Here is a 23,920-nt window from a genome sequence, read left to right on the forward strand (position 1 = left end):
GGCCATCTGTCACTGACTGAGGTGGAGGAAAGGGAGCCGGAGGGTGTTGCACAAAACCCAGGTCTGGGATGAATCAGGAGGAGGGTATTTATTTCTGTTTTTATGGGGACTCGACTTTTAGAGAAGACACTGAAGCATTAACTCTTCAGTGAGAAAGCGAGAGGCAGATGGAGAGAAAGAAACTGCTTCATTTTGGGGTGCAGAATGTCAAACTTCGTGAGCTGCTAGTTGCACAATTGACATTTCAAGTCTACTTTAGGTCCAGTTTTTCTCTCCAAATCTAAGTCGGTGTTTTCCAATAAATGTAGGCATTTCCACTCAGATTTCCTTCCCCATTCTTAGAACAACAAAACAGTAATATCTAACACTAATATAGCACTTGCTCTATTCTAAGTGCTTTATCTTTATAGTAATTAATCTTCCTAAGGACACTGTGCGGTCAATACTATTATTGCTCCCATTTTACAGATAAGGTAACTGTGGCACAGAGTGATTAAGTAACAGCTGGTAAGTGGAAGAGCCAGGAACAAAACCAAGCTTTCAGGCTCTTGCTCTGTGCTGCTCCACGCTTGCTCTTAGCATTCCTAAGGTCAGAAACTGAAGGCTCTCTTGATATTTCAGTCTCCTGTTGGTCTAGAGCACTACACTCTGATTTCATCAGGTTACTCTTCTCAAGAGCCCGTGGTGGCTCCTGCAGACTGAGAGCTGAAGGCCCTGGCCCCACCCCAGCCTTGCCTGGGTCCCCTGGGGTACCCAGGACCAGCCTCACTGGCAGTTCCTCTGGGCGTGGCCTTTCTGTCCTCCCCTTCTCTCTGCTTACTTCCAAGAGGCTGAATCCACGTCTCTCCCTTGTCCTCTACACCTGGCTCTATTGTACAACCCATTCTCTACACAGGGTCCTATATGTTCACTATCTGCACAGGAAAGTCCAGATTTTTCTTCTGGCAGCATCCCCTGCCATGTAGGATAAAGCATCTTCATATTGGAACAACCAGTTATTGACTCATGCTGTGTATAAACCACATCTTCTCTTTCAACTGGACTATAAACCCCTATAGATGGAAACTATATTCTATTTTTGTCATTCATTCATTCATTCTTCATTCACCCATTATTTACTGAGTCTCAGCTGGGGCTGGCTGGGAGCTGTGCCAAACAACTGGATATACAAGACCTAGTCTCTCCCTCACAGACAAACCCTACAGCAGGCTCGTTAAAAACTGGAAACTATGTTAGAGGGGTTGGAACCCCATCTCCTCAGCGGGCAGATGAGGAGACCAAGTCCAGTGATGGAGTGACCTGCCCAGGGCCTCAGAGCCAGTCCGGGCTTGAGGCAGGTACTCCCAGAAGTCCTTTTGCATCTCCCGTCTGCCTAGGGAGCAGGGACGGTTCTGTCTGCCTGGCAGGTCATCACTCATTGAACTGTGAGTTTTCACACGTGTCGTGTGGGCCTTCTGAAGGGCTGTCACCCTCCCCCACTCCGGAAAGACTCAGCATCGGGCTCAGCAGCATCCTTCGACAAGTAACAGCATCACTCTCCAGGCCCAGGTTTCCTGCCCTCTCCTGCTGTGTGGCACCTCCAGGAACATGGCTCTCACAGCTCAGGCCCAGACCCCTCAAGTCGGGGAGTTTAGTGTAGTCATGTTTAAGAGCAGGAGTCCAGGAGTCAGACCTGACCCAAGTCCCACCTCCTCCACTTATTAGCTTTTGGATGTTGGACAAGTTGTTTCCGTTAGTTTACAGTGTCTTGATTGCCCTCCTGTGCTGGGTGTTCCAGGCTCGGGAGGTCGGGACTAAGCAAGACAGACATGGCCAGGTTCTCACTGACCTCACGTTCTCCCTAGGGAGTCAGACCATCAACACATCAAGAAACAACCCACGGAGAAAATTTCAGGGAAGGATATATGTTTTGGAAGGGAACGGGGAATGTGACAGAGTCAATGAGGCCGGGTCACAGAGGTCAGGGATGATCTGGAAGAAGAGGTGATATATGAGCTGCGATCAGCACCATGGGAAGAACGAGTCACAGGAAGGGAAGAAGTACAGCAGTGCAAAGGCCCCGGGGCCAGGGTGGGCCTGTCCTATCTGGGAAGCAGAAAGATAAGGCTTCTTCATCTGGAAAAAATACGTTAACAAAAATATCCATCTCCTTAAGGTTGCTGTGAAGACTAAGTGAGGGTCAGTGCAGGAGAGGAATTGGCAGATGCCCAACAGTAAATGTCAGCTTTTACTGTTTTGTTCAGAGGCTCACTGCTAGAGGGCACAGTCCGGCCTAACCGAGTCCTGTCCCTTCTCTCCCTTTTTGGAAACAGCACTGGTTGTTCCCTCTTTCTGGAATGCGCTCCCACTCCTCCCCTCTCCCACCCCTGCCTGGCAAACCGCTAATGATCCCAGAACTCTCAGCTGAAACATCGGCCCATCCTTCTCCATGGCCACCACCCTGGCCCAGCAGGTCACATCCTGTGCGAGACCCTGCGGCTGACAGGGAGGCCCAAACCACTAACCTGAAGGCTCTGGAAGGGCCTGGCCCCGGCCTCCCGCCTCGCCTCGTCGCGCTCCGGCCCCCACTGCACTGGCCTGGCCTTTACAGGCGTGCTCTCTCCACCCGGGCCACCCTCTGCCTCACCCTCACCCTTCAGGTCTGACCCCAGACGTCACCTGCCAACCCTCCCTCTCTGCACAACACCTCAAACACCCTGTTCTCTCCTTTGAACCTGTGTCTCACTTTGTGATGACAGGTGTGTGACTGCTGACTATTTATGTCAGCCTCCCCATCAAAGACGGGAAGTTCCAGGACAGGGGCTGCATCCATTTTGTTTCCCCGCTAGCACTTTGGAACCTGCCCAGTAAATGCTGCCGAACGTTCCCACACTCTCCTGGTGTTCCTCCGGCAGCTCAGTCTGTCCTTGGCCTCCTTTGCTGGCTCATCCCCTTCTACTTGGTCACCATATGCTGTCAATTCTCAGGGCTCGGCCCAGGCTCTCCTCTCCTGGTGGCTCACTCCCCAGTGGACCACGCCCTGGCCCAAAAGCCCATTGCCTCGGGTGACGCCCTGTGTACACCTCCAGCCCTGGGGTCTCCTACTACAGACCTGCATCTCCAAAGCCCCCTGACATCTCCTCCTGGACATCTAAAGGCATCTCAAGCTCAGCCCATCCCATGCTGAGACATGACTGTCTCCCTGGAACTAAGTCTGTCTGGGGCTCCCCACTTCAGGGACAAGCAGTCAGGCAGGACAAAGACCTTGGAGTCAGTCTTGGTGCTTCCCTCCCCCTCGTCCTTATATCTGCTTCCCACCAGGGACTGCTGATTCACCCCAAAATGGCACTCAGCTCCATCGGCCTTTCCACAACCCCGCCTGCCATCCCTTTCGCCTGCACATTTGGTAGCTTCTGAACTGTCTCCTGTCTCCACTTGTGTGCCGGCTCCAGTGTGTCCTCCATGCAGCAGCCGCAGAAACCCCTCTGTGGCTTCTCACTGCTCTCACTCATTTCCCCTCTGTGGCCCTGCCAGCTCTGGTCCATCCTCCCATTCCCGGCAATTACACTGATTGCTGGGTGGGATGGGAACCCATCCTGGGCTCAGGAAGGAGGCAGGGGAGGGAAAGCACAGCCCTGGGGCTTTGGCAGGGTGACAGAGACAGCACAGGCCTTGCTCTGGAGTCTCATGGTCCAGGCTAGAATCTGAGCTGGCCCACGGCTGAGCAGGGCTTCCAACAACCTATCCAGAGAGCCAGGCTTTTCAAATAACCTTTGCCTTTATACATCTAGGATGGTAGCTGGTCTTCCCCTTCCCCACTGGGGCCTGGCTGGGACCCTTGGTGACTCAAGTTCTGTTCTCAACCTTAGTGGAGGCTTCTTGTTCTAATGTTGCTGATCCCAGGAGGCCCCTTCACTGGGAGATGGCTACAGGAGGGTCTGTGTCTTTGCCACAGCTCCTGTGGGATCTCCAGGAAGTGAAGGATTTGGCCAGCCTTTACCCATAAACAGAATCCGGCACCTTCCCATTCCTCCGCGGCTGTCTCCTGCTTCAGGCCTCCTCCCTTCCCTCCTGCAGCCTCCCTCAGCACAGCTGCCAGGGCCAACCTCAGTTCTTAAAATGCCCAGGGCCAACCTGGTTTGGCCTTGTTGCTGCTCTGGTCTCAGCTTGGCCACAATCACGTCTCAGCCTCTCTGTCCATCGTCCTGGCTTCACCGTTGCTCTTCAGCTTCCGCTGGCACACAGACTCCTCTGGAACCCTCTCGTTGGGCGCACCCCTGCTCCAGGTGTTTGGTCAAAGGTGCCTTCTTAGGCAGCCTCACCTGGCCTCCCAATCTCCAGGCGCTCCCCAGCCCCACACCCTTCTCAGCCCCTCCCCTCACTCTGGTTTTTCTCTTTAGCACTTAGCACCGTGTAACTAACAGTCAGTATATTCTGCTTACATATCTTGTTTATTGTCAATCTGCCCAGACTAGAATGTCAGCCTCACGAAGGCAGAGACTGTGTTAGCTCTTTCATTTCTGGATCTCTACCATCTAGCATGGTACCTGCCACATGAATATGTCTTACAGAAATAAATGAGCTTTTCTTTTTTGTATTCCCTGGCTTGTGTGCTGCCTGCTAAGTACATCTCCTCGCAGCCAGGGGTCTGTCTCAAACCTCTTTGGAAACCATCCCTTTCTCACTTGCCCCACGCCCAGTGCTGCGTGGTTGTCCCCTTCCCCTATAGTTGGCCCTCGTCATACTCATTACTGAATCCTCAGGACTGGATCACATTTCTGGCATCTTTTGGGGTAAACCAAGTGTCTGCATGCTGATGGCCATCGTTATTTGATGCTGGTGTTCATTTATAATTATAATTATTATCCAACATGTGAGGGTCCATCCTGCTCCACAATTCAGGCTATAATTGCTGGCTTTCTGGGGACTGAGCTGACATGGGCCGTGTAGGACCATTTTCACAGAGGCTGTCCCTGGGAACACAGGCATGTAGGCTTCTGCCAAGTGGCAGAGCCCCTCAACAATTTTCTTTCTCTCCACTGGCTCTCACTTAAATTGTTTATGGGAATAAGAGCAGAGATGCTGGAAGGGGTTACTGTGTTGTCTGGAAGAGTGTTCTAGTACTACTTCTAGCCTGGGGCCTGCCAGATGAGTTGGGGCAACAGAAATAAGAGGTTCAAAGTAAACAAGACGGTGGGTGGCGCCTCCACCTTCTGCAGTGGCTAAGAGCTGGGCCTCCCTTGAAGTCTCCTGAGGGGTCTCTACCCCTGCTTTTGAGCCTCCACTGTGCCACACACCAGCTTTCTTCAGGTGACTCTGCCTGGCCTTCTCCATGGACTCCCCAGGACTGGTGCTCAGAGCCCCTCAGAACTTGCCCCGCTCCAGCCCCCAGCCGCCTGCCAGGCCCTGCATGAGCCCCTGCCTCTCACTGCTCTCTGACACAACCGATATCTTGGCGCTTCCAAGCCTTTGCTTGGGTGGTGACAATGCCGCTGCTTATAGCAGGGGACAGAAAGTCCCTTGGACATGCCAGCCACATCTCTGTAATTGTCCTGTGGCCCCTGGACAGGAGACCTTGACTGCATGACCTGAGCCAGCCTCGAGGAGGCCTGGATGCTGCCTCTCTCCTCCAATCATTCTAGCTATTCCACCAGCCAGCAAACCCTAGGGTCAACATTAGCCAACTGATCTTCAAACACAACAATTTGCTGGGCAGGACGAGTTAGTGAGATGGCAGGGCAGGAAGTCACCCTTGAAAGAACTTGGGGCATCAGCACATACAGCCATCACAGCCCAGGCAGTGCTCCTCCCCGGGGATGCCCACTCCTGCCCCTCCATCTCTCTGTCTGCGTCAGAGCAAGCAGAGAAGCAGACATCAGTTCCCAGGCAGACTGCTTCTTTAGGTGGATATAAACCTTCATCAGGATGGGATCACAGAGAAGGCCTTTGCCACCCCAGAACACAGCAGCTTCCAGGCCAGAGTTAGCCAGCTCTGCGTGCCCAGACGCTGTGCTGTCCCCACTGTACTGGCTCTGGCTCATCCAAAAGGCCATCATGGATATGTATGGACAATATGCTGTACACCAGAGATTGACACATTCTAGCCAACTATAGTTCAATTAAAAAAAAAATGGAGACAAAAAACAAGGCAATTAATTAGAAGACTGTCAAAATACCCATTTTTCCTCTTTTTCCATTTGCTCCTTTTTCGCCTTTTGGGCCCTGGGGACCAGGCAGTCCATCTGATCCATTGTATCCTGGTAACCCACCAGTTCCTGGAGGTCCTATATCAAAATATGGGAAACAGGAAAATTTCAAAAATATTCACTGAAGTGAATGTGATTTCGTTTAGCCAGTGATACTGGACAATTAGCATTGATGCCTTTTCGAGGACTTCTGCTTCTTCCTTTCCTTCTCCACCTTCCCTACCCTCTCCGGAAGCAGTGACAGGTGGGGAATGGTGGTGGCAGATTCTCAAGTGGGAGAGGATGGGAGAGCTGGTCACGGGGGTAGAGAGAAGGAGGGGGTCATGGTCATAGTGAAGGCCACCTCCAGACTCCTCCCCCTCCTCCCTCAGTCCCTTCTGAGAAATCCTGCAGAGCCAGCCACCCATATCCTCCCCAAGAATCAGGAAAATCCACGGGCTCTTACCTGGTGGGCCAGGTGGTCCTACAACAGAAAAAAAAAAAAAATTAATGGTAAACCACAGATGGAAGAAAATGAAGCCAGCATCACAATCCCCAAAACAAAGAGCACCTTCCCATCTTAAAATGTGCTAATCATCCACGGGCCCTACGGAACCGCCCTGTGCCTTTTATTTAGAACTCAGCATATTTGCCCAAAGATCCTTAAAAACAATTCAGCAAAGAACTATTTGCCAATCAAAACCACTTTTGCTTAAGTTCCAATGGACCAAGAATAATTTCTAAATGGCTTCAGTATAGATTCACAAATCAGCCATCTTTCAAGCAATCAACAGATTTAAATGAGGTTTGGTGACATTGCAGGCAGGCCCTAGTGCAGCTCTGGCACAGGTAAGTGGCAGCAGATGGAAGTGCTGTCTTTGCAGGACTGAGAGCTGGCTGTCCTGAGAGCAGTCCCAGGTGCTCTTATCCAGCCAATTTGTCGTCTCGAGGCTGCCCAGGGGACATATAAGCAGAATCTGGTTCCCTGGATCTCTATTTTGTTGCATGAAATAGCCTGAGAAATTTGAGATCAGGTAACAGATACCTCTCTTAGTGTATAATTACCCAAGGATCTAAGGGGTTCAGATGCATCATTTACACAAAAGCTAACAAAACAGTTTTACTTCTACAGATAGAGTCTTTGTGTCAATTATCCTATTTAAGCACTCAGACGAGTCAGTGAAGTTGTAACATGAGCCACTGGGGGTCTTTTGTTTCTCCAGACCACACGTAACAACCACCAACATTGGAGTGGGAAGGTCTTTCTAAAAATCCAAGCTTGTGACTTTACAGAAAACCACCATTTACTGAGCACTTACTATGTGCACCCAAATCTACCAACAAGTAGACATCTATGTCTTTGTGTTTGTTGTGTTTACAACCTATCTGGGGCACACAGATACTTTGAAACCACAATGAGATAAGGAGGGAGGAGCTGAGAAGCAAACCCCTACAGGGATACCGGGGAAATCTGGGCCCACACAGTCTGTCTGTGGCTCTGAAGACACCACAGGCCTGAGACGGCTGAGAGGCAAGGCTGGGCATCTCACACAGATGTAGAAGTAAAACTGTTTTGTTAGCTTATGTGTAAATGATTCATCTGAACCCCTTAGATCCTTAGGTAATTATACACTAAGAGAGGTATCTGTTACCTGATCTCAAATTTCTCAGCTGGAGCAGAGGTACAGGGTGGGAGCCCGCATGATTCAGGGTGAAAGAAAGGAGGAGACGGACCAAGCTGGAGCATGTAGAGATGAGGTGGAAGTACTTGGCAGAGGGTATGAGGCAGCAGCACTTGAAGGCCAAGTGGAGAGGTGTAGACAGTGTCTGCGAGGCAGAGAGGAGCGACAGTACAGAACGTTAAGCAGGAGGTTGACACTAAGTCAGTGTGATTTGAGATGATCTCTGTAGATGGAAAATGGAACTAGGTAATGAGATGTGAGGGAGAGAGAGAGAAAGGGGTGCAGGGAGAAAATACCCAGAGGATCTCTTGCAGTTAAAGTTTGGGACAAGGTTGTGGATAAAAGTGGTTGGTGACAGTAGAGCTAGAAATTCAAGAGGTATTTCAGCAGAAGAATGGGCAGGACTCCATGACTGGATAGGAGGCAAAAGAGGAGTCCTCTCAAATGACTGGGAGCCTGGATACCGATAAAACTATTTGACAAATACGAAGCCTTTTGGAAGAATAAGTGCTGGAAAGTATGCTTTCAATACATACAGTCCTACCTTGGGCAAAAAGATTTGCTGAAAACGGCACACGTTTTCTAGGGTCAGTGTAGCCTGCAGTCAATGTGGTCAGTTTACCACCAGATGGCGCACGTTTGCCTGGGTCCAATAACCATTTCCAGGCAGTGAGGTTATTGGAGAGAGGTCCTGGCTGGAGCTGTATGCTTAGGACACATTAGTCATGGCCAAGGTTGTCACTATGATGAAGTGTTTAGACTAGGGTTTCCTGACATTAACCTGAGGTCCACTGACACCCCATGGCTACAGTTCTTAGTTATTTGAATCCATAGAATCAACTAGAATTCTTGTGAAAATGCAGATACCTGGGCCCCATCTGAAGATTGATTCAGTTTGGATTCAGAGTGAGACCCAGCAACCTGCATTTTTACCAAGCACCACAGGTGACTGGGATGCAGATGGTCCCAGGTACCCCCAACTCAAACGGAAAATTTTCGGGGAGAAGAATCACTCAGCATCAGTAAGCAGGTCCTGTAAGGGGTTTCTGACCCTAGAAAGCTTGGGAGCTACTAGCCTTGAGGTGAGAGTGAAATGTCTGAGCCAAATTTAGGGATGTAGAGAGGGGGACACACCCCAGCTGGAGGGAGGCAGGTGATGGAAGAAGCACCAGGAAAGAAAGAGTGATCAGAAGGCGGAGGAGGGAATTCAGCAGGTCCCATACCCTGAAGCTCACTGTGAAGAGAATTTCAGAAGAGAAAGAACGGCAGTTTCAACGAGCTCATGAGCAGGGCGCTACCGTGATGGGGGACCTCTGTCCCAGTGTGCCCGGGATGCCAGTGGCGCTGCCCAAGGCCTTTACACCTGGAAGAAGCCCCCAGTATGCATCATTATCATGAAGTCAAATGTCAAATAATGTGCGCCAACTGGCCATTTAGAAAACTGTCTTTCAGGACGTTTTTTCCACTCCTGAGCCTTCTCCACTTCTGGAATCACAGACCCTCTGGGAACACACGCGGGCAGCCGCGTTCACGTTAACACTGCGCAGGGCTGTTTCCTGTGCCTGCTACCAGTGCACTTCTACACGGCCCACGCTAGAAGGGGCTCCTGCTTGGGTGCAAATGCTCTGCGGTGGTTGTCTGGAAGTTCTTGGCCGTTTTACCTTTGAATTCGTGTTTTGTAAGTGGAATCCAACGGGACAGTGGGGCATGCCCCAGAGGCTCTGAGGCCTGGTTCATACGTGGTCCCGCCTCCTACCGCGCCCCCGCCTCCCCAGGATGGCTTTCCCCCTGCCTGCCCCTGTGATCCCTGCCCCTGTGATCCCTTCCACGCTGGCAGGGCCCAGGCACAAGTGCAGGGAGGGCTAGGGCTGGGTGTGTGCGCTGCATTCCTGAGTCACAGGGTGGCTGAGACCCCCGGGCCTGTGAGGGGCAAGACAGGAAGTACAAGCATCATAGTTACGGGGAATGATAAAAAATGTAAATCTCTTTTCCTGACTTCAAGGGCAGACACTGGCCAGTGGCTAACGCTACAGGCCTCTAGAAAACCTGACCCTCGACTCCTCCTGCCACAGCCATTCCAAATCACAGGAGAAGATGCGTTATCTCTAATCTCCTTTTAGTAGCCCCTCTTTTACCCTGGGATGGTGTCAGAACTGGTGTTGCCTGACCCAAGTTACCTGCTTAGCCCAATAATGACCACAGGGGAAACAGCTACACATTTCCTAAGTTTTTGCTGCAAGAGGGGAAAAAAAAAAAAAAAAGAAGCCAAAAAATCCAGTCTGGTTCTGCTACCATAGAAAGAGCTAGTAAAAGATGAAACTTCATAAACCTGATACCACCAGGCCTGGAGCACCTCTGAGGTCTGTATCCTGATTTTCTTCTGCGCCTACTCTCAGCAAGGACTCCCTGGGGCTTGGATTCATGTCAGCCACAGCTTCAGGGCTAGACAGGAGCTCTGGTCAAAGTGGGTGTGGAACTCCCTTTCCCTTGGGAGGCAGGCATGCCTGGCGCTCCTTAAGGGACCACCTGGGAGGATCTGAGCTCTCACACCCACAGCCTGAATCCACCTACCCTAAACAACCAGCTAGTCTGCTCAGTGAGGCCAGTCGAGTGAAAACATCATCAGCTGCACGAGCTGCTCCTGAGAATGGCCTGTCCATCTGTTTACCAAGGGTGGCACGGGCTGTACCTTTGGGGTCTCGGTTCCCACCCTTTGTATGCTGGTACACCCTCTGCAACCACCCCTGCTGCCAGCTATTCTGCCAGTCCTAGGGCACCTGACGTGGAAAGGTATCTGTCTTTCCTTACATGACCCCATTAAGCTGCAGCTTTGGTCCAATCTCATTTATTTGGTGCACATCAACTTTGGATTATGGTCATGCAACCTTAAGAAAGAGTAGGGATGGCAAATAGGTTTTATTTCAAGTGCCAGTTCTAATCAATTAGTACAACTTTTTGCAACACTAGAAAAGAATGACCTGAGACCTGAGGCCATGCTCGGCAGTAACTGTGATCCATTACTAATGCCTGCCTGGGTGTAGGATAAGGAGTGCTATCAGGGGGCTGGAGTGACTTGGCTGCCAGGAGAATGGGCACTGCGGATTGGAAGCACCTCTGTCCCAACAAGCAGTTTAGCAATATGATGGTTTAGAGATTTTCCAACAAGCCTGTATGTGGAGGCCACTAGAAGTGAAGAATTACCAAAGAAGCTGCCTTCTTCAAGATACCTGCTCTTCCAGAAGATGCCTCTGGGGTCCCAAGGCCATCTGGGCTCAGGGGTAAGACGCATCCAGAAAACCATGTTGTTTGACAAATTCTGCACTAGCAAAACCCCCTAACTCCTCTAGCTAGTGAACTGCCCCCACTATTCACCTGAGATGTCACAGGCTGCACAAAATGACACAGCATCTATCCTTGTCCCCATAACAGCCACACCCAAGTCCTGGAAAAGGAACCAGAATAGGGTTTCATGGTCACATCTGGACTAGCCTCAAGTCACAAACACCTGCCTTTTCAAAGATGAATCCAGTGTAAAGCTAGATCTTGTTCTCAGACCTCAAGCCCAGGGTCTGCCCTGGAAACCCTTCCTGAGGGCATTTTCTGGGGGCTCTGGACCCAGGCTCTCTGCTCCTCCCACTAAAGTTGCCCAGTTCAGTCCTGGGTCCTGTGCTCCCCGCCCCCAATCTCGGCAGTCTGGTCTATTCCAAGGCACCACCTCGCTTTGCAACTTGTACTTTTCACATCTAAGTTTTAATTGAAGAGCTTTCTGTGTAAAAGGAGGCCCAATTTCAAACTGGCATGAAAGAAGAAGGTGCTGGCTTTTGAAAAGCATTTTGAGGTGCCAAAGAATAACCTCCTCAACTCGTCTCCAGCACAGATGCGATCCCGCCAATCTTCCCTAAGTGCTCTCAATGGCTCCAGCCCGCATTCACTGAACAGCCCTGCTCTCATTCTATCACTATAAAAATAAAAAAGGAAGAGGTTTTTCCTGTGCCTCTCAAAAGGGCTTTTGTGCCTGTAATTCCATCCATTTGAGCATTTCTCCAGCGCTCATTACTGTCACACATGGGAACGCTGAAAAAGGACTTCCAGAGATGGAAGAAAAGTGCTTATTAAGCCACAAGGATTTCAGAATAAAGGACCAAGCTGTTCAGAAGGTATTTAATTTTATGTGAGGGCCAAAGTGTGACTTAAGTAATTCAATTAGCATTTTCCAAGAAGCCACAGGATTACAGATTTTCTCTCTGAGGCTAAACTAAATGAACAAGAGTCAGACTTGGACTTGGGGTTCCTCTGGGAAGCATCTTTCTTACCAGTCCATCATCCCCATTAACCACCTACATAAATCACAGGTTTAGTCACTCAGCCAACTCACACAGACTTCCTGATGCATGGCAGGTAAGGAGAGGTACTGGGGAGAATAATCCAGAAGAGGTTTCTTATAACTCCGTGTGCACTGTGCACAGTTTCTCAGCCTCCACCAGTGTAGCTCTGTGAAGTGACTGGGGCCTCCCCAGAGCCTGGGGTCATAGACTGAGGAGACCCAATAAAAGCTTCAGATGGCTTCAAAGTCTTGTGGTTATCTTTAAAGTCCGTGAGAGCTGTGCATTTACTTCATAATAGATTTTTTTCTTTTTTTCTTTTTTTAGTTAAAGTAGAGTTGACGTACAATATTATATTAGTTTCAGGCGTACTACATAGTGCTTCAACACTTATATACATTACAAATTGGTCACCATGGTAAGTCTAGTAACCATCTGTCACCATATAAAGTTACTGCAATAATACTATATTCCCTGTGCTGAACATTACATCCCTATGACTTATGTATTTTATAACTGGAAGTTTGCACCCCTTAATCTCCCTCATGTATTTCACTTATCCCCCAACCCCTCTCCCCTCTGGCAACCACCCATTTGGTCTCTGTATCCATAATCCTGTTTGTTTTGTTATGTTTGTTCATTTGTTTTGTTTTTTGGATTCCACATATAAGTGAAATAGAATATTTGTCTTTCTCTGTCAGACTTATTTCAGTTAGCATTATACCCTCTAGGTCCATCCATGTTGTCATAAATGGCAAGATTTCATTCTTTTTAAGGGATGAATAGTACTCCATTATACTCTATTGTGTGTGTGTGTGTGTATCTTCTTTATCCATTCATCTATCGATGGGCATTTAGGTTGCTTCCATATTTTGGCTGCTGTAATAATGCTGCAATGAACATAGGGGTGCATATATTATTTTCTAATTAGTTTTTTATTTTTTTCAAATAAATACCCAGAAGTGGAATTTCTGGACCATATAGTAGTTCTATTTTTAACTTTTTGAGGAACCTACATACTGTTTTCCACAGTGGCTGCACCAATTTACATTCCCACCAACAGTACGCATGAGGCTTCCCTTCTCTCTATCTTTTTGACACACGTTTTTAGTTGTCTTTTTGATAATAGCCATTCTGACAGAGGAGTGAGGTGATCTCACTGTGGTTTTGATTTGCATTTCCCTGACAATTAGTGATGTTGAGCATCTTTTCATGTGTCTGTTGGTCACCTGTATGTCTTCCTTGGAAAAATGTCCTCTGCCCATTTTTTTAATTGAATTGTTTGTTTTTTGAGTTGAGTTGAGTTCTTTATATATTTTGCATATTAACCCCTTATCAAATATATCATTGGCAAATATCTTCTCCCATTTGTTTGGTTGCCTTTTTGTTCAGTTTCCTTCATTGTGCAAAAGCTTTAAAAAGCTTGATGTAGTCCCATTTGTTTATTTTTGCTTTTGTTGCCCTTGCCTGTGAAGACAGAGCTAAAAAAAATATTGCTAAGACTGATGTCATAGAGTATACTGCCTGTGTTTTCTTTTAGGAGTTTTATGGATTCAGGTCTTATATTTAAGTCATTAATCCATCTTGAGTTTATTTTTGCATATAGTGTAAGAAAGTGGTCCTGTTTGGATCCTGTGTGTGGGGCTGTCCAGCTTCCCCAACATCATTTATTTAAGAGACTGTCTTTTCTCCACTTCTGTTCTTGGCTCCTGTCAAAAATTAATTGCCTGTGTAAGCATGAGTTTATTTCCAGCCTCTCTATTCTGTTCCATGGATCTATGTCGTCTGTTTCTGTGCCAGAACCCTACAGTTTTGATTACTGTATCTTTGTAATATAGTTTCAAATCACAGAGTCCTTTGCTCTTCTTTCTTAAGATTGTTTTGCTATTTGGGGTTATTTGTGGTTCCATGCAAATTTTAGGATTATTTGTTTCAGTTCTGTGAAAAATGCCATTGGCATTTTGATAGGGATTACATTGACTCTGTAGATTGCCTTGGGTAGTATGGTCATTTTATTTATTCTTTCAATCCATGAGTACAGTGTATCTTTCGATCTGTTTGTGTCATCTTCAGTTTCTTTCATCAGTGTCTTGTAGTTTTCCAGCTATAGATCTTTTACCTCCTTAGTTAGAGGTTCATATGTAACAATTTATGTAAATAGCAGTCTATTTTAAGTTGAAGGTCACTTAAGTTTGAGTGCATTCTAAAAGTACTACAGTTTTATGTCTCCTCCCTTCATTTTATGTTTCTGACGTCACATTTTACATCTTTTTATTTGTGTATCACTTAATTAGACATAATTTTTTTTTTACTACTTCTTCCTTTTAACCTTAATACTATCTTTATAGGTGGTTGATCCTCTACCTTTCCTATGTGTTTGCCTTTACCAATGATTTTTTTTTTCATAACTTTCTAATTTCTAGTTATGGCCTTTTCTTTTTCATTTGAAGAAGTCCCTTTGAATACAGTAATAGTAGGAGACTTTAACACACTACTAACATCATTGGATGGATCTTCCAGACAGAAAATCAGTAAGGCAATGGAGTTGCTAAATGACACAATAGAACAGTTAGACTTAATTGATATTTTGAGGACATTACATCCCAAAACACCAAAACATACATTCTCTTCAAGTGCGCATTGAGCTAATTATCAGAGAAATGCAAATCAAACCTACAATGAGGTATCACCTCACACCAGTCAGAATGCCCATCAGTTAAAAAGTCCACAAATGATAAATGCTGGAGAGGGTGTGGAGAAAAGGGAACCCTCCTACATTGTTGGTGGGAATGTAGTTTGGTGCAGCCATTATGGAAAACAGTATGGAGATTCCTTAAAGAACTGAAAACAGTCTTACCTTATTATCCAGCAATCCCACTTCTGGGCATATATCTGGAAAAAACCCCAATGTTCATAGCAGCACTATTTACAATAGCCAAGACATGGAAGCAATATAAATGTCCATCAACAAATGACTGGATAGAGATGTAATACACACACACACACACACACACACTGGAATACTACTCAGCCATAAAAAAGAATAAAATAATGCCATTTTCAGCAACATAGATGGAACTGGAGATCATCATACTAAGTGAAATAAGCCAGAAAGGGAAAGAAAAATACCATGTGATATCACTTATATGTGGAATCTTAAAAACAGAACTTATTTACAAAACAGAGATAGACTCACAGACATTGAAAACAAACTTATGGTTACCAGGGGGGGAAGGGGAGGGTGGAGGGATAAATTGGGAGTCTGAGATTTGTAGATACTATATATAAAATAGATGAACAATAAGGTCCTACTATATAGCACAGGAATCTATATTCAGTATCTTACAAAATCCTACAATGAAAAAGAATATGAAAAGGAATATATATGTGTGTGTGTGTATAACTGAATCACTATGCTGTACACCAGGAATTAATACAACAATATAAACTGACTATACTTCAATAAAAAAATAATCATAAAGACCCTTTAACATTTCTTATAAGGCCTGTCCAGTGGTAATGAACTCCTTTAAAAGCTTTTGCTTGTCTGGGAAACTCTACATCTCCTTCAATTCTGAGTGATAACCTTGCTGGGTAAACTATTTTTGGTTGTAATTTTTTTCCTTGTAGTATTTACAATATATGGTGCAACTCCCTTCTGGCTTGCAAAGTTTCTGCTGAAAAATCATCTGATAATCTCGTGGGGGTTCCCTTGTACATAACTAATTTTTTCTTGATGCTTTTAAGATTCTCTCTCTATCTTTAACTTTTGACATTTTAACTATAATGTCTCTTGTTGTGGGCCTCTTTGGGTTTATCTTTTGGGGGCATCTCTCTGCTTCCTGGACTTGGATGTCTGTTTCCTTTGCCCAGTTAGGGAAGTTTCCAGGCATTATTTCTTTACGTGGGTTTTCTGTCCCTTTCTCTCTCTTCTTACTCTTCTGGGACACCTGTAATGCAAATGTTAGTGCACTTGACCCAGAGGTCCCTTAAACTATCTCATTTTTTAAAAATTCCTTTTTCTTTTTGCTGCTCTGATTAGGTGATTTCCACTACCCTGTCTTCCAGATCACTGATCTGTTCTGCATCCTCTAATCTGCTGTTGATTCCCTCTAGTGTATTTTTCATTTCAGTTATTGTATTCTTCAGTTCTGATTAGTTCTTTTTTATATTTTTTCTCTCTTTGTTGAAGTTCTCACTAAGTTAATCCATTGTTCTCTGGAGTCAGTGGACATGTTTATACTTTGAACTTTTTATCTTGTTAATTGCTTATTTCTCTTTAATTTAGTTCCTTTTCTGATGTTTTGTCTTTTTTTTTCCATTTGGAAGATATTCCTTTGTCTCTTCATTTTGCCTCTCTGTGTTTGTTTCTATGTATTAGGTATGTCAGCTACATCTCCTGGTCTTGAAAGAGTGGAAGGTATCCTGTGGGGCTCAGTGCTACAATCCACTCCCAGTCACCAGAGCCAGATGCCCCAGGGGAATCCCGTGTAGGCTGTGTCCACCCTCCTGTTGTGGTTGGGCCATGACCACTGCAGGCATATTGGTGGGTGGGGCTGGCCCCCTGGAGTGGGAGCCACTTTGGAGGGGCCTGATGGAGTGGTCCTCAGGGTGGGGCACACAGTGTTAGTAAGGCTGATGGAGAGTGATGGAAATGGTGCCTGCCATTGCCGAGCCAGCTAGGTGGGGAGTGAAGATGAAATGCTATCTGTCAGCACTTCCATCCCTAGAGAAAGATCCTCAGATCCCTGCTCCTCTAGCAAACGCCCTAAAATGAGTCAATGAGTCTCCTTCTCAGATGACTAAGCACTTTTCAAGCTCTGCCTCTGTGCTGGGAGTCAGAGCTAGGGAGTTTGTGTGCAAGCCCTTCAGGAGCTGAGTCTTGGTTTCCCATAGCCCTCCAGCTCAGCTGGATGTCAGCTCCACTGGTTTTCAAAGCCAGGTGTCATGTGGGCTCAGCTTCCCTGTGCAGGTGCCCCAGGCGAGAGGCCTGATGTGGGGCTCAGGCCCCTCGCTCCTCTGGGGGGACCCCTGCAGTTGTGACATCCCTCCTGCTTCTGGGTTGCTGCACTGGGGGTGTAGGTTCTGACTCAGCTGTGTCTCTGCCCCTCCTACCAGTCTCAATGTGTCCTTTTCTTTATATCCTTAGTTGTAGAAAATCTGCTCTGCTAGTCCTCATGCCATTCTTAGACATAGTCTTTCTACAGGTAGTTGTAGTTTTGGTGTGTCCGTGGGAAGAAGTGAGCTCAGGCTTTTTGTACTCTGCCATTTTGATCTGAGCCTCTCCATAATAGACGTTTAATGCAAAAATAATTTCCCTCTGCTTCCTCGGAATGTTACACCCCCTCCAAAGAGGCAGGAAATGCAGTGTCTGGAATCAGGCACCGCAGGCCCAATCTTGGGCCGGGTTAGTGCCTGGTGGGAGTGGAGGGGTGGGGCAATGAATTGGGTGATTGGCCTCCGTTCAAGGGAGCATGCATTTCTAATTACCTAAGACCTAGTTACTCTCCATGGCCATACTACTATGACAATACTGAAAATATTATTTTTCATAATTATATTAGAGTTGATTTTCAGTCCTATTAAAAACATCTGGTAACAGTAAACCAATGTGTATGTTTATAACCTAAAGTGTTCATAGGTGTTTATTGTGTCCCTAGCCCTTTGGCCAGTACCCGTGTTCCCCCTGTGAGCTTCTGAAGGCAGGAGGCAGGCGTCCCTCCCTGCAGATGGGAATCAGGTCTCTGGTATAACCACATCAAAACCACTCCCCTCTTCCTCGCCCCCCCTCCCCCATCAACCATTTCAGATCCCAAAGCTTGAGGTGCCTCAAGGTTAATTCCCTCCTTCTTATTTGCTCAGGATTCATTGAGTGGAGTAGGGTAGAGTGTGACCAGCCTTCAGTCCCACCCAGCACAGCAGGCACCACACAGAGCACTTCTCATAAAAAATGTCTTCTTGACTAATGAGGAGTTTGCGTCTAGAGCTTCCCATTCAAGCTATATGCAGGATGTAGGGAAAGAATTACTTCTGGTAAGAGATCCCTACTACTTAGCAAGGCCTGCCTGCCTGCCTTCCTTCCTTCCTTCCCTTCTTCCTTTCTTATCCCTTTTAAAAAACTAATGGGAATAAGGAAAACAGCTATGGCCTCAGTTCAAGGGAGCACATATTTCTAATTACCCAAGACCTGGTTATTTTTTATGGCTCTATTTCTATAGCAATGCTGAAAATACTATTTTTCATAATTACATTACAATTGATTTTCAGCCCATTAGAAACAGCTGGTAAAAGTAAATCAACATGTATTTTTACAATCTAAAGTGTTCCTAGGTGTTTATTTTGTCCCTGATCCCTTGGCCAGCCCACGTGTTTCCCGTGTGAGCTGCTTGCGGCCAGCGCGGGGCCAGCTTACCTGTCAGGCAGATACCCCTGGTGCTGTTGCACAGGTCCACCATCACTCGGATCTGCGGGGAGAGAGGGCGGTTAACAGCAGTGCAGGAGGTAGTGGACCCTGAAACTTCCCCTTTACAGCAATTATAAAAGCAACTGTAAAAGTTCACAGAATGACTTCTGGAGAATATGCAGAAGTCTGAGGAAAAGTTAACCTAAAACTGAAAAGAAACCTTTAAAAGAGCTATTCTTTTAATATAAACAATACATCTATCAACATCATCAACAGAATCTCCTCGATTTTTATCAAACTCTGAGAAGGCAGAGGATGGGGAAGGAATCACCAAGCCCAAATCCAAGCCAGCACCCCAAGTCTGAAGGGCTTAATCTCTGTGTCTGAATAAGGAGGGCTGGTGAACTTAGTGCTTAGAAGCAAGCACTTACGAGCTGGGTGAGTACAAGTGAAGTCCTAAACCATTCAACCCTTTGGTTTCCTCTGAAAATGTAGATGATCTAAGTACCTGCCCTTGAGGGCTGAGGCAGCACCACGCCTGGCATGTGGAAACTGCCTCTAGTCAGTGATTCTCAAGCCACATGGACACTGCCTACTCACGCTGGATGACACCTGCGGTGGACGGTCACTGCATCGTGGTACCAGCCGGACACCTGGTTCCCACACACCAGTCTACACTCCTTCCCCCACCCATTCTCCACGCTGCTCCTAATGAGCGTCACAAAACCCAAATCTGATCGGGTCAGCCCTGATTCAAACACTTTTCTGATTCTTTGCTGCTCTAAAGGTAGGGCAAAATTCCTCCTTCTCTGGAAGATGTACATCTTAGGATTGTTGTGAAGCGTAAGTTATTATATGTGAAGTTCTTAGAACAATGTCTGGCATTTAGGAAGGGCACACAAAAGTGTTTCCTATTTCGTGGAAGAGGTAGAGAGTGTGGATAGAAGCTTGAGTCCTAAAGTCAAACTGCTGGTGTTCAAATCATGGCTTTGCCATGCACAAGCAGTGTGACCTTGGGGAAATTACTTAACTTCTCTGCTGTAGTGTCCTTGTCTGTAAATGGAGCTAATAGTACCAGTCTTACTTATAGCATGGCTATGTGGATTAAACGAGCAAAAATATGAAATACACTTATAACTGGGCCTGGCATCTGATAAGGACACTCTTTTATGCTACTGTTTTGATGGCTCCTTGAATAGGCCAGAAATGACTTAGCTAATCTACCCAAGAACTTTCAGTTTACAGACAGTGCTATTTTTAAACCCAAATAATGTGGCATTTCAAAACTGTGGGAAGAAAACTTATTAGTTGAGAAATGAAGTTGAGACAACTGGATGGACATCCAGGGAAAAACCAAAAAGCTGGGTTCCTACTTCACTCCTTACACTAAAAAAATTAATTAAGCAACACTGATCAAAAATTTAAAAGTTAAAAACAAACCAGTGAAAATACTGAAGGAAACTGTGGGGAAAATATTTATAATGGCTCTAGAGTAGGAAAGACATTTCTAAGAAAGAAACAACCCCTATACTGTATACGGAAAGAATGTGATAAATTCTAATAATTAAAAATTTCTGCAAGAGGTAAAATACTACAGGCAACAACAAAGGAGAAACACAAACTTAGAAAAATAATTGCAAAGGGCTTGTATATAAAGAGCTGTTACAAAGCAAAGGAACAAAAAACCAAAAGGAAAATGGGCAATGGACTCAAACAGGAAGTTTGGAGGAAAAAAAAAAAAAAAAGAGTGCCTTATCTTCATTTATTGTTAAAAAAAGTAAATCAAATCATGAAATATTACTTTTAGCTCTTAGGTTTGTAAATAAAAAGAATAACAGCACATTTCACCAGGGTGTCAGGAAAGTAGCGCTCTCGTGTCTGTTGATAGAAGGGTAGAAAGATAGGGTTTCTTTGGAGGCCATTTTGACAATATTTACTAAAGTCTAAATGGATCTATGTTTTGTTCCATCTGTTACACTTTGAGATTTATTCTCCAGAAACACTCATACATGTGTGAGAAGATTAAGTACAAAGATGGTTGCTACAGAAATGTGGGTAAGAACACAAACTAGAAACAACCTAAATATTTTTCAGCGAGGTCTTGTTAGATAAAATGTAGCGTGTCCATACAATGAAATAGCACAAAAAAGACTAAATTTAAATCCATAAAGCTGATATTCCACGATAAATGAAAAAAATTACCATGGACAGAGCAGCATGTGTAACGTGCTTTCATTTATATAAAAAAGTAGTGGACACCAAAATGCTTCTATATGCTTCTCTCTGGCTGCTTTCAAGATTCTCTGTCTTTCTAGACTATTTCTGGAGAGAAACCTGAAAAACCTCAAATGGGGGGAGTGGAGAACCAGGGTGGGAAGGAGCTGTACTAAGCATGATATGCCCTTTTGTTTTATTCAAAATTTCCACTGATTACTCTCTCAATTCAGCTCTTTTCAGTAAGAATATGTTTTGATTGGAAGGGAAAATTGTTTTGTCTTCTACCTAGGTTTATTGTTTGCCAGGAGATCCAGAGTACTGTATTCACTTTTTGTCAGGTTTATCAGCAGGTACTTATTGACCGCTTTAGAAATTTATTCTGAAATGTATCCTACATACCACCAAAGTATGAAACGTGTGTCAACAGTCTAAAGATGAATAATACAATGAACACGTATAGTATAAACCACCTCCAGCTAAACAAGTGCCTTGAAACATCCCAGGTGCTTGGAACATCGTCCCTGTAATTCAGCCTCCCCTCCCAGACCCAACGGCTCCCCGAGCTGAAGTATACTGGGCAGCGGGACTCTCCCTTTTGTACAGATAAGGACAGAGAGGCTTAGCCAGGTGATGTCACTCACTCAAGGTCACACAGCTTGCTCACTGCAGAGCCAGGCTCAACTCCAGGTTTCCTGATTCCAGGTCTACTGCACCTTCTATTATGGCTCTGATGGTTATCTTAACATAACCAGACAGAAGAAATTTTGATTCACTGCTTTTAGTCACTTTCATAAATGAATGTAATCAGCTGCACTACACAATTTATCATCGTAAAAAAAAAAGTATAATTGTCCACTGAGAGGACCATTAAAGACTTCACAATGCTTCATTTGTTGCCTGGAGGAATCACGGCAGAAGTAGTTGGAAACAACAGAAGCATCAATAGGGAAAATTAACCTTTCTCTTTTACACTCAGCACTGGTCTGGGGTTGGCACAGCTTCTGTGAAAAATGATGAAGAGGGAGTTCTCCCTTCCTGACCTTTTGGCTTCATTTATATGCAAATGTCAATTTAGACATTTACCAGTAAACTGTGTTCATCTTCACTCAGGAATATTCTCTTCACAAACTTGGGCTAAGTTAGATTGTATCATAGTATGAAGAAGTGTGGCCATAAGAAAATCAGAAACTTTTTTTTTCTTCTGGTAATAGTAATAAAGAGTTTGGATGAAAACAAGAAAATTCAAAATCGAAAGTCACAGAATCTCGCTTGTCAAATTCTGGAGTCACATTTGGCATAAAGGACTTCCTAAATTCTGATTTAAGATTTGAAAACGGTGAAGTTGGAAGAGGCCTTAGAGCTCATTGTCCTGGGGGTGTCAGGAGGACCCACCCAGGAAGTGGCCCTGTCCCTCTAGAGGCCACCTCCCACCACTCTCCCCATCTCTCGGCTCCAGTCACACCGGCCGTCATCACGGGTCTTTGCCATGCCTTGTATGCTGTGCCCACATCTCCACTAAGGCCTCAGCTCAAATATTACTTCATCAGGAAGGCTTTCCTTGACTCCCCATCTGAAAGTAGCCCTAGCAGCCACACCCCATAACCTCACCTGGCCTTTTGTCTTTGCAGAACTTTTATGTTGCTTATGTAAGCATTTGTTTATTACTTGCCCCTGCTCCCCAAAGTATAGAAGCGTTTTGAGAGCACAAGAACTTGCTGTTTTGTCTGTATCCCCTCCACGTGCATAGAGCAGTGCCTGGGTCCAGACCTAGAACTTTTCCACTGGGGAGACGGGGTTCAAGTAGGAAAGTACGTCAGTGGTCTCCAGGGAGGGCCTGCCTTGAGAAAAGGCGACAACGAATTGCTAACCTGGGTCTGAGATGTGAGAATCCAGTGGTGTTGAGAAGATGGCGGGTGAGGTGCAGGATAAGGTCCATAGTGGCGGTAGGAGGTCCCTCCCAACCCAGCCACACTGGGACACAAGGAGGACACATTCTGTGGAAACAACAGCGGCCACCCTGGATGTTAACATGAAGAACTGAGAGCGTGGGCTTAGCGCACCCCTGTCAGCACGTTGCTGAGGAGATGGAGTCATCTTCCCCAAAGAAACACTGTGGGGCATCAGGGGCATCTCCAGTGAGAAGACTGATGCAGCAATGCTCAAGGACAGATCACACTGCATGGGGGCTTGTTTCCAGCCTTGACAGTGCACGGCGGTGATGGGAGAGAAGACAGTCAGAATGCGTCCCATTAGTGGCCTGACCAGACCTTCCAGTTTTCTCTCGGGACTAGCATAACTCATGGAGCTTCGGCAATTCATGGACAAGGAAGGGATCCCTAGAGAAGAATAATAAACCTCTTGCTAATCTGGCATCAGATGGCTTGAGCTGGCTTTAATTCAAACTGAAAATAGGTGGGACATAATTTGGCAACCTCTAAGAGAAAGAAATGCCGGGAATTGGAAAACTGACTTGTAGGAAGATTATACAAGGATATCTGGACAAGACTGCTCTTTGCAGTATTGTTTGAAATGGTAAAAGCATGCAAACAACCTAAATGTTCATCAGTTAGGCACTTGTTAAGCAAATGAAAAAGAGTGAGGTAGACCTATGTGTATCAATCTGGAAGGACGGCCTTGGCAGACTGTTAAGTTGTTACGGAAACGACAGGCCAGTCAAGAAACAAGCACCACTCGGAGGGTTGGAGTACTCAGATGTATTACGCCGGCGGGCTCAGAGGGTCTTCTGCTCCGAAGCTCTGAGCACCTCCAAGACGTGCTCATGAGGTTTTATAGGGTAAAGTACAAGCTTGGGGTATTCGGCCAATAGGCATGGAACAGATTTAGCAGCATTATCATCACAAAAGTGGAGGCGGGGAGGCAGCAAACCAACATTCCAAAGCCAGATATGTATCTTTGAAAACCCAGCTGGCTTGCAAAAAGACATGAACAGCAAACCAACACTAATTAACCTAGACTTACAAGTTAGTCTAGCTGAACTCAGATCAGTATTCCAATACTTAGATTTGTGAGTTATCTTGTTAGACCAGCCCAGCCTCTCCTTTACATTCCTAGACCTGTGAGTTATCTTGTTAGACCAGCCCAGCTTTTCCTTCACAAAGTGATAAAAGCAAG

The 23,920-nt window shown here is 45.9% G+C and overlaps 1 protein-coding gene across 1 annotated transcript in view; it reads right to left on the reverse strand.

The window, feature by feature from the left end:
• GLDN (gliomedin) overlaps window positions 1-23,920 on the reverse strand; it is a 55,609-nt gene that overhangs the window by 14,975 nt on the left and 16,714 nt on the right. The window contains exons 2-4 of the mRNA XM_032481201.1: window positions 18,581-18,632; window positions 6,631-6,648; window positions 6,156-6,263 (exon numbers count right to left, since the gene is read on the reverse strand). Coding sequence (XP_032337092.1) covers window positions 6,156-6,263; window positions 6,631-6,648; window positions 18,581-18,632 — 178 coding nt within the window. The remainder of the gene's footprint in view (window positions 1-6,155; window positions 6,264-6,630; window positions 6,649-18,580; window positions 18,633-23,920) is intronic.

This window comes from Camelus ferus, chromosome 6 (assembly GCF_009834535.1).
Source record: "Camelus ferus isolate YT-003-E chromosome 6, BCGSAC_Cfer_1.0, whole genome shotgun sequence".
In the NCBI taxonomy this organism is placed as follows: Eukaryota; Metazoa; Chordata; class Mammalia; order Artiodactyla; family Camelidae; genus Camelus; species Camelus ferus.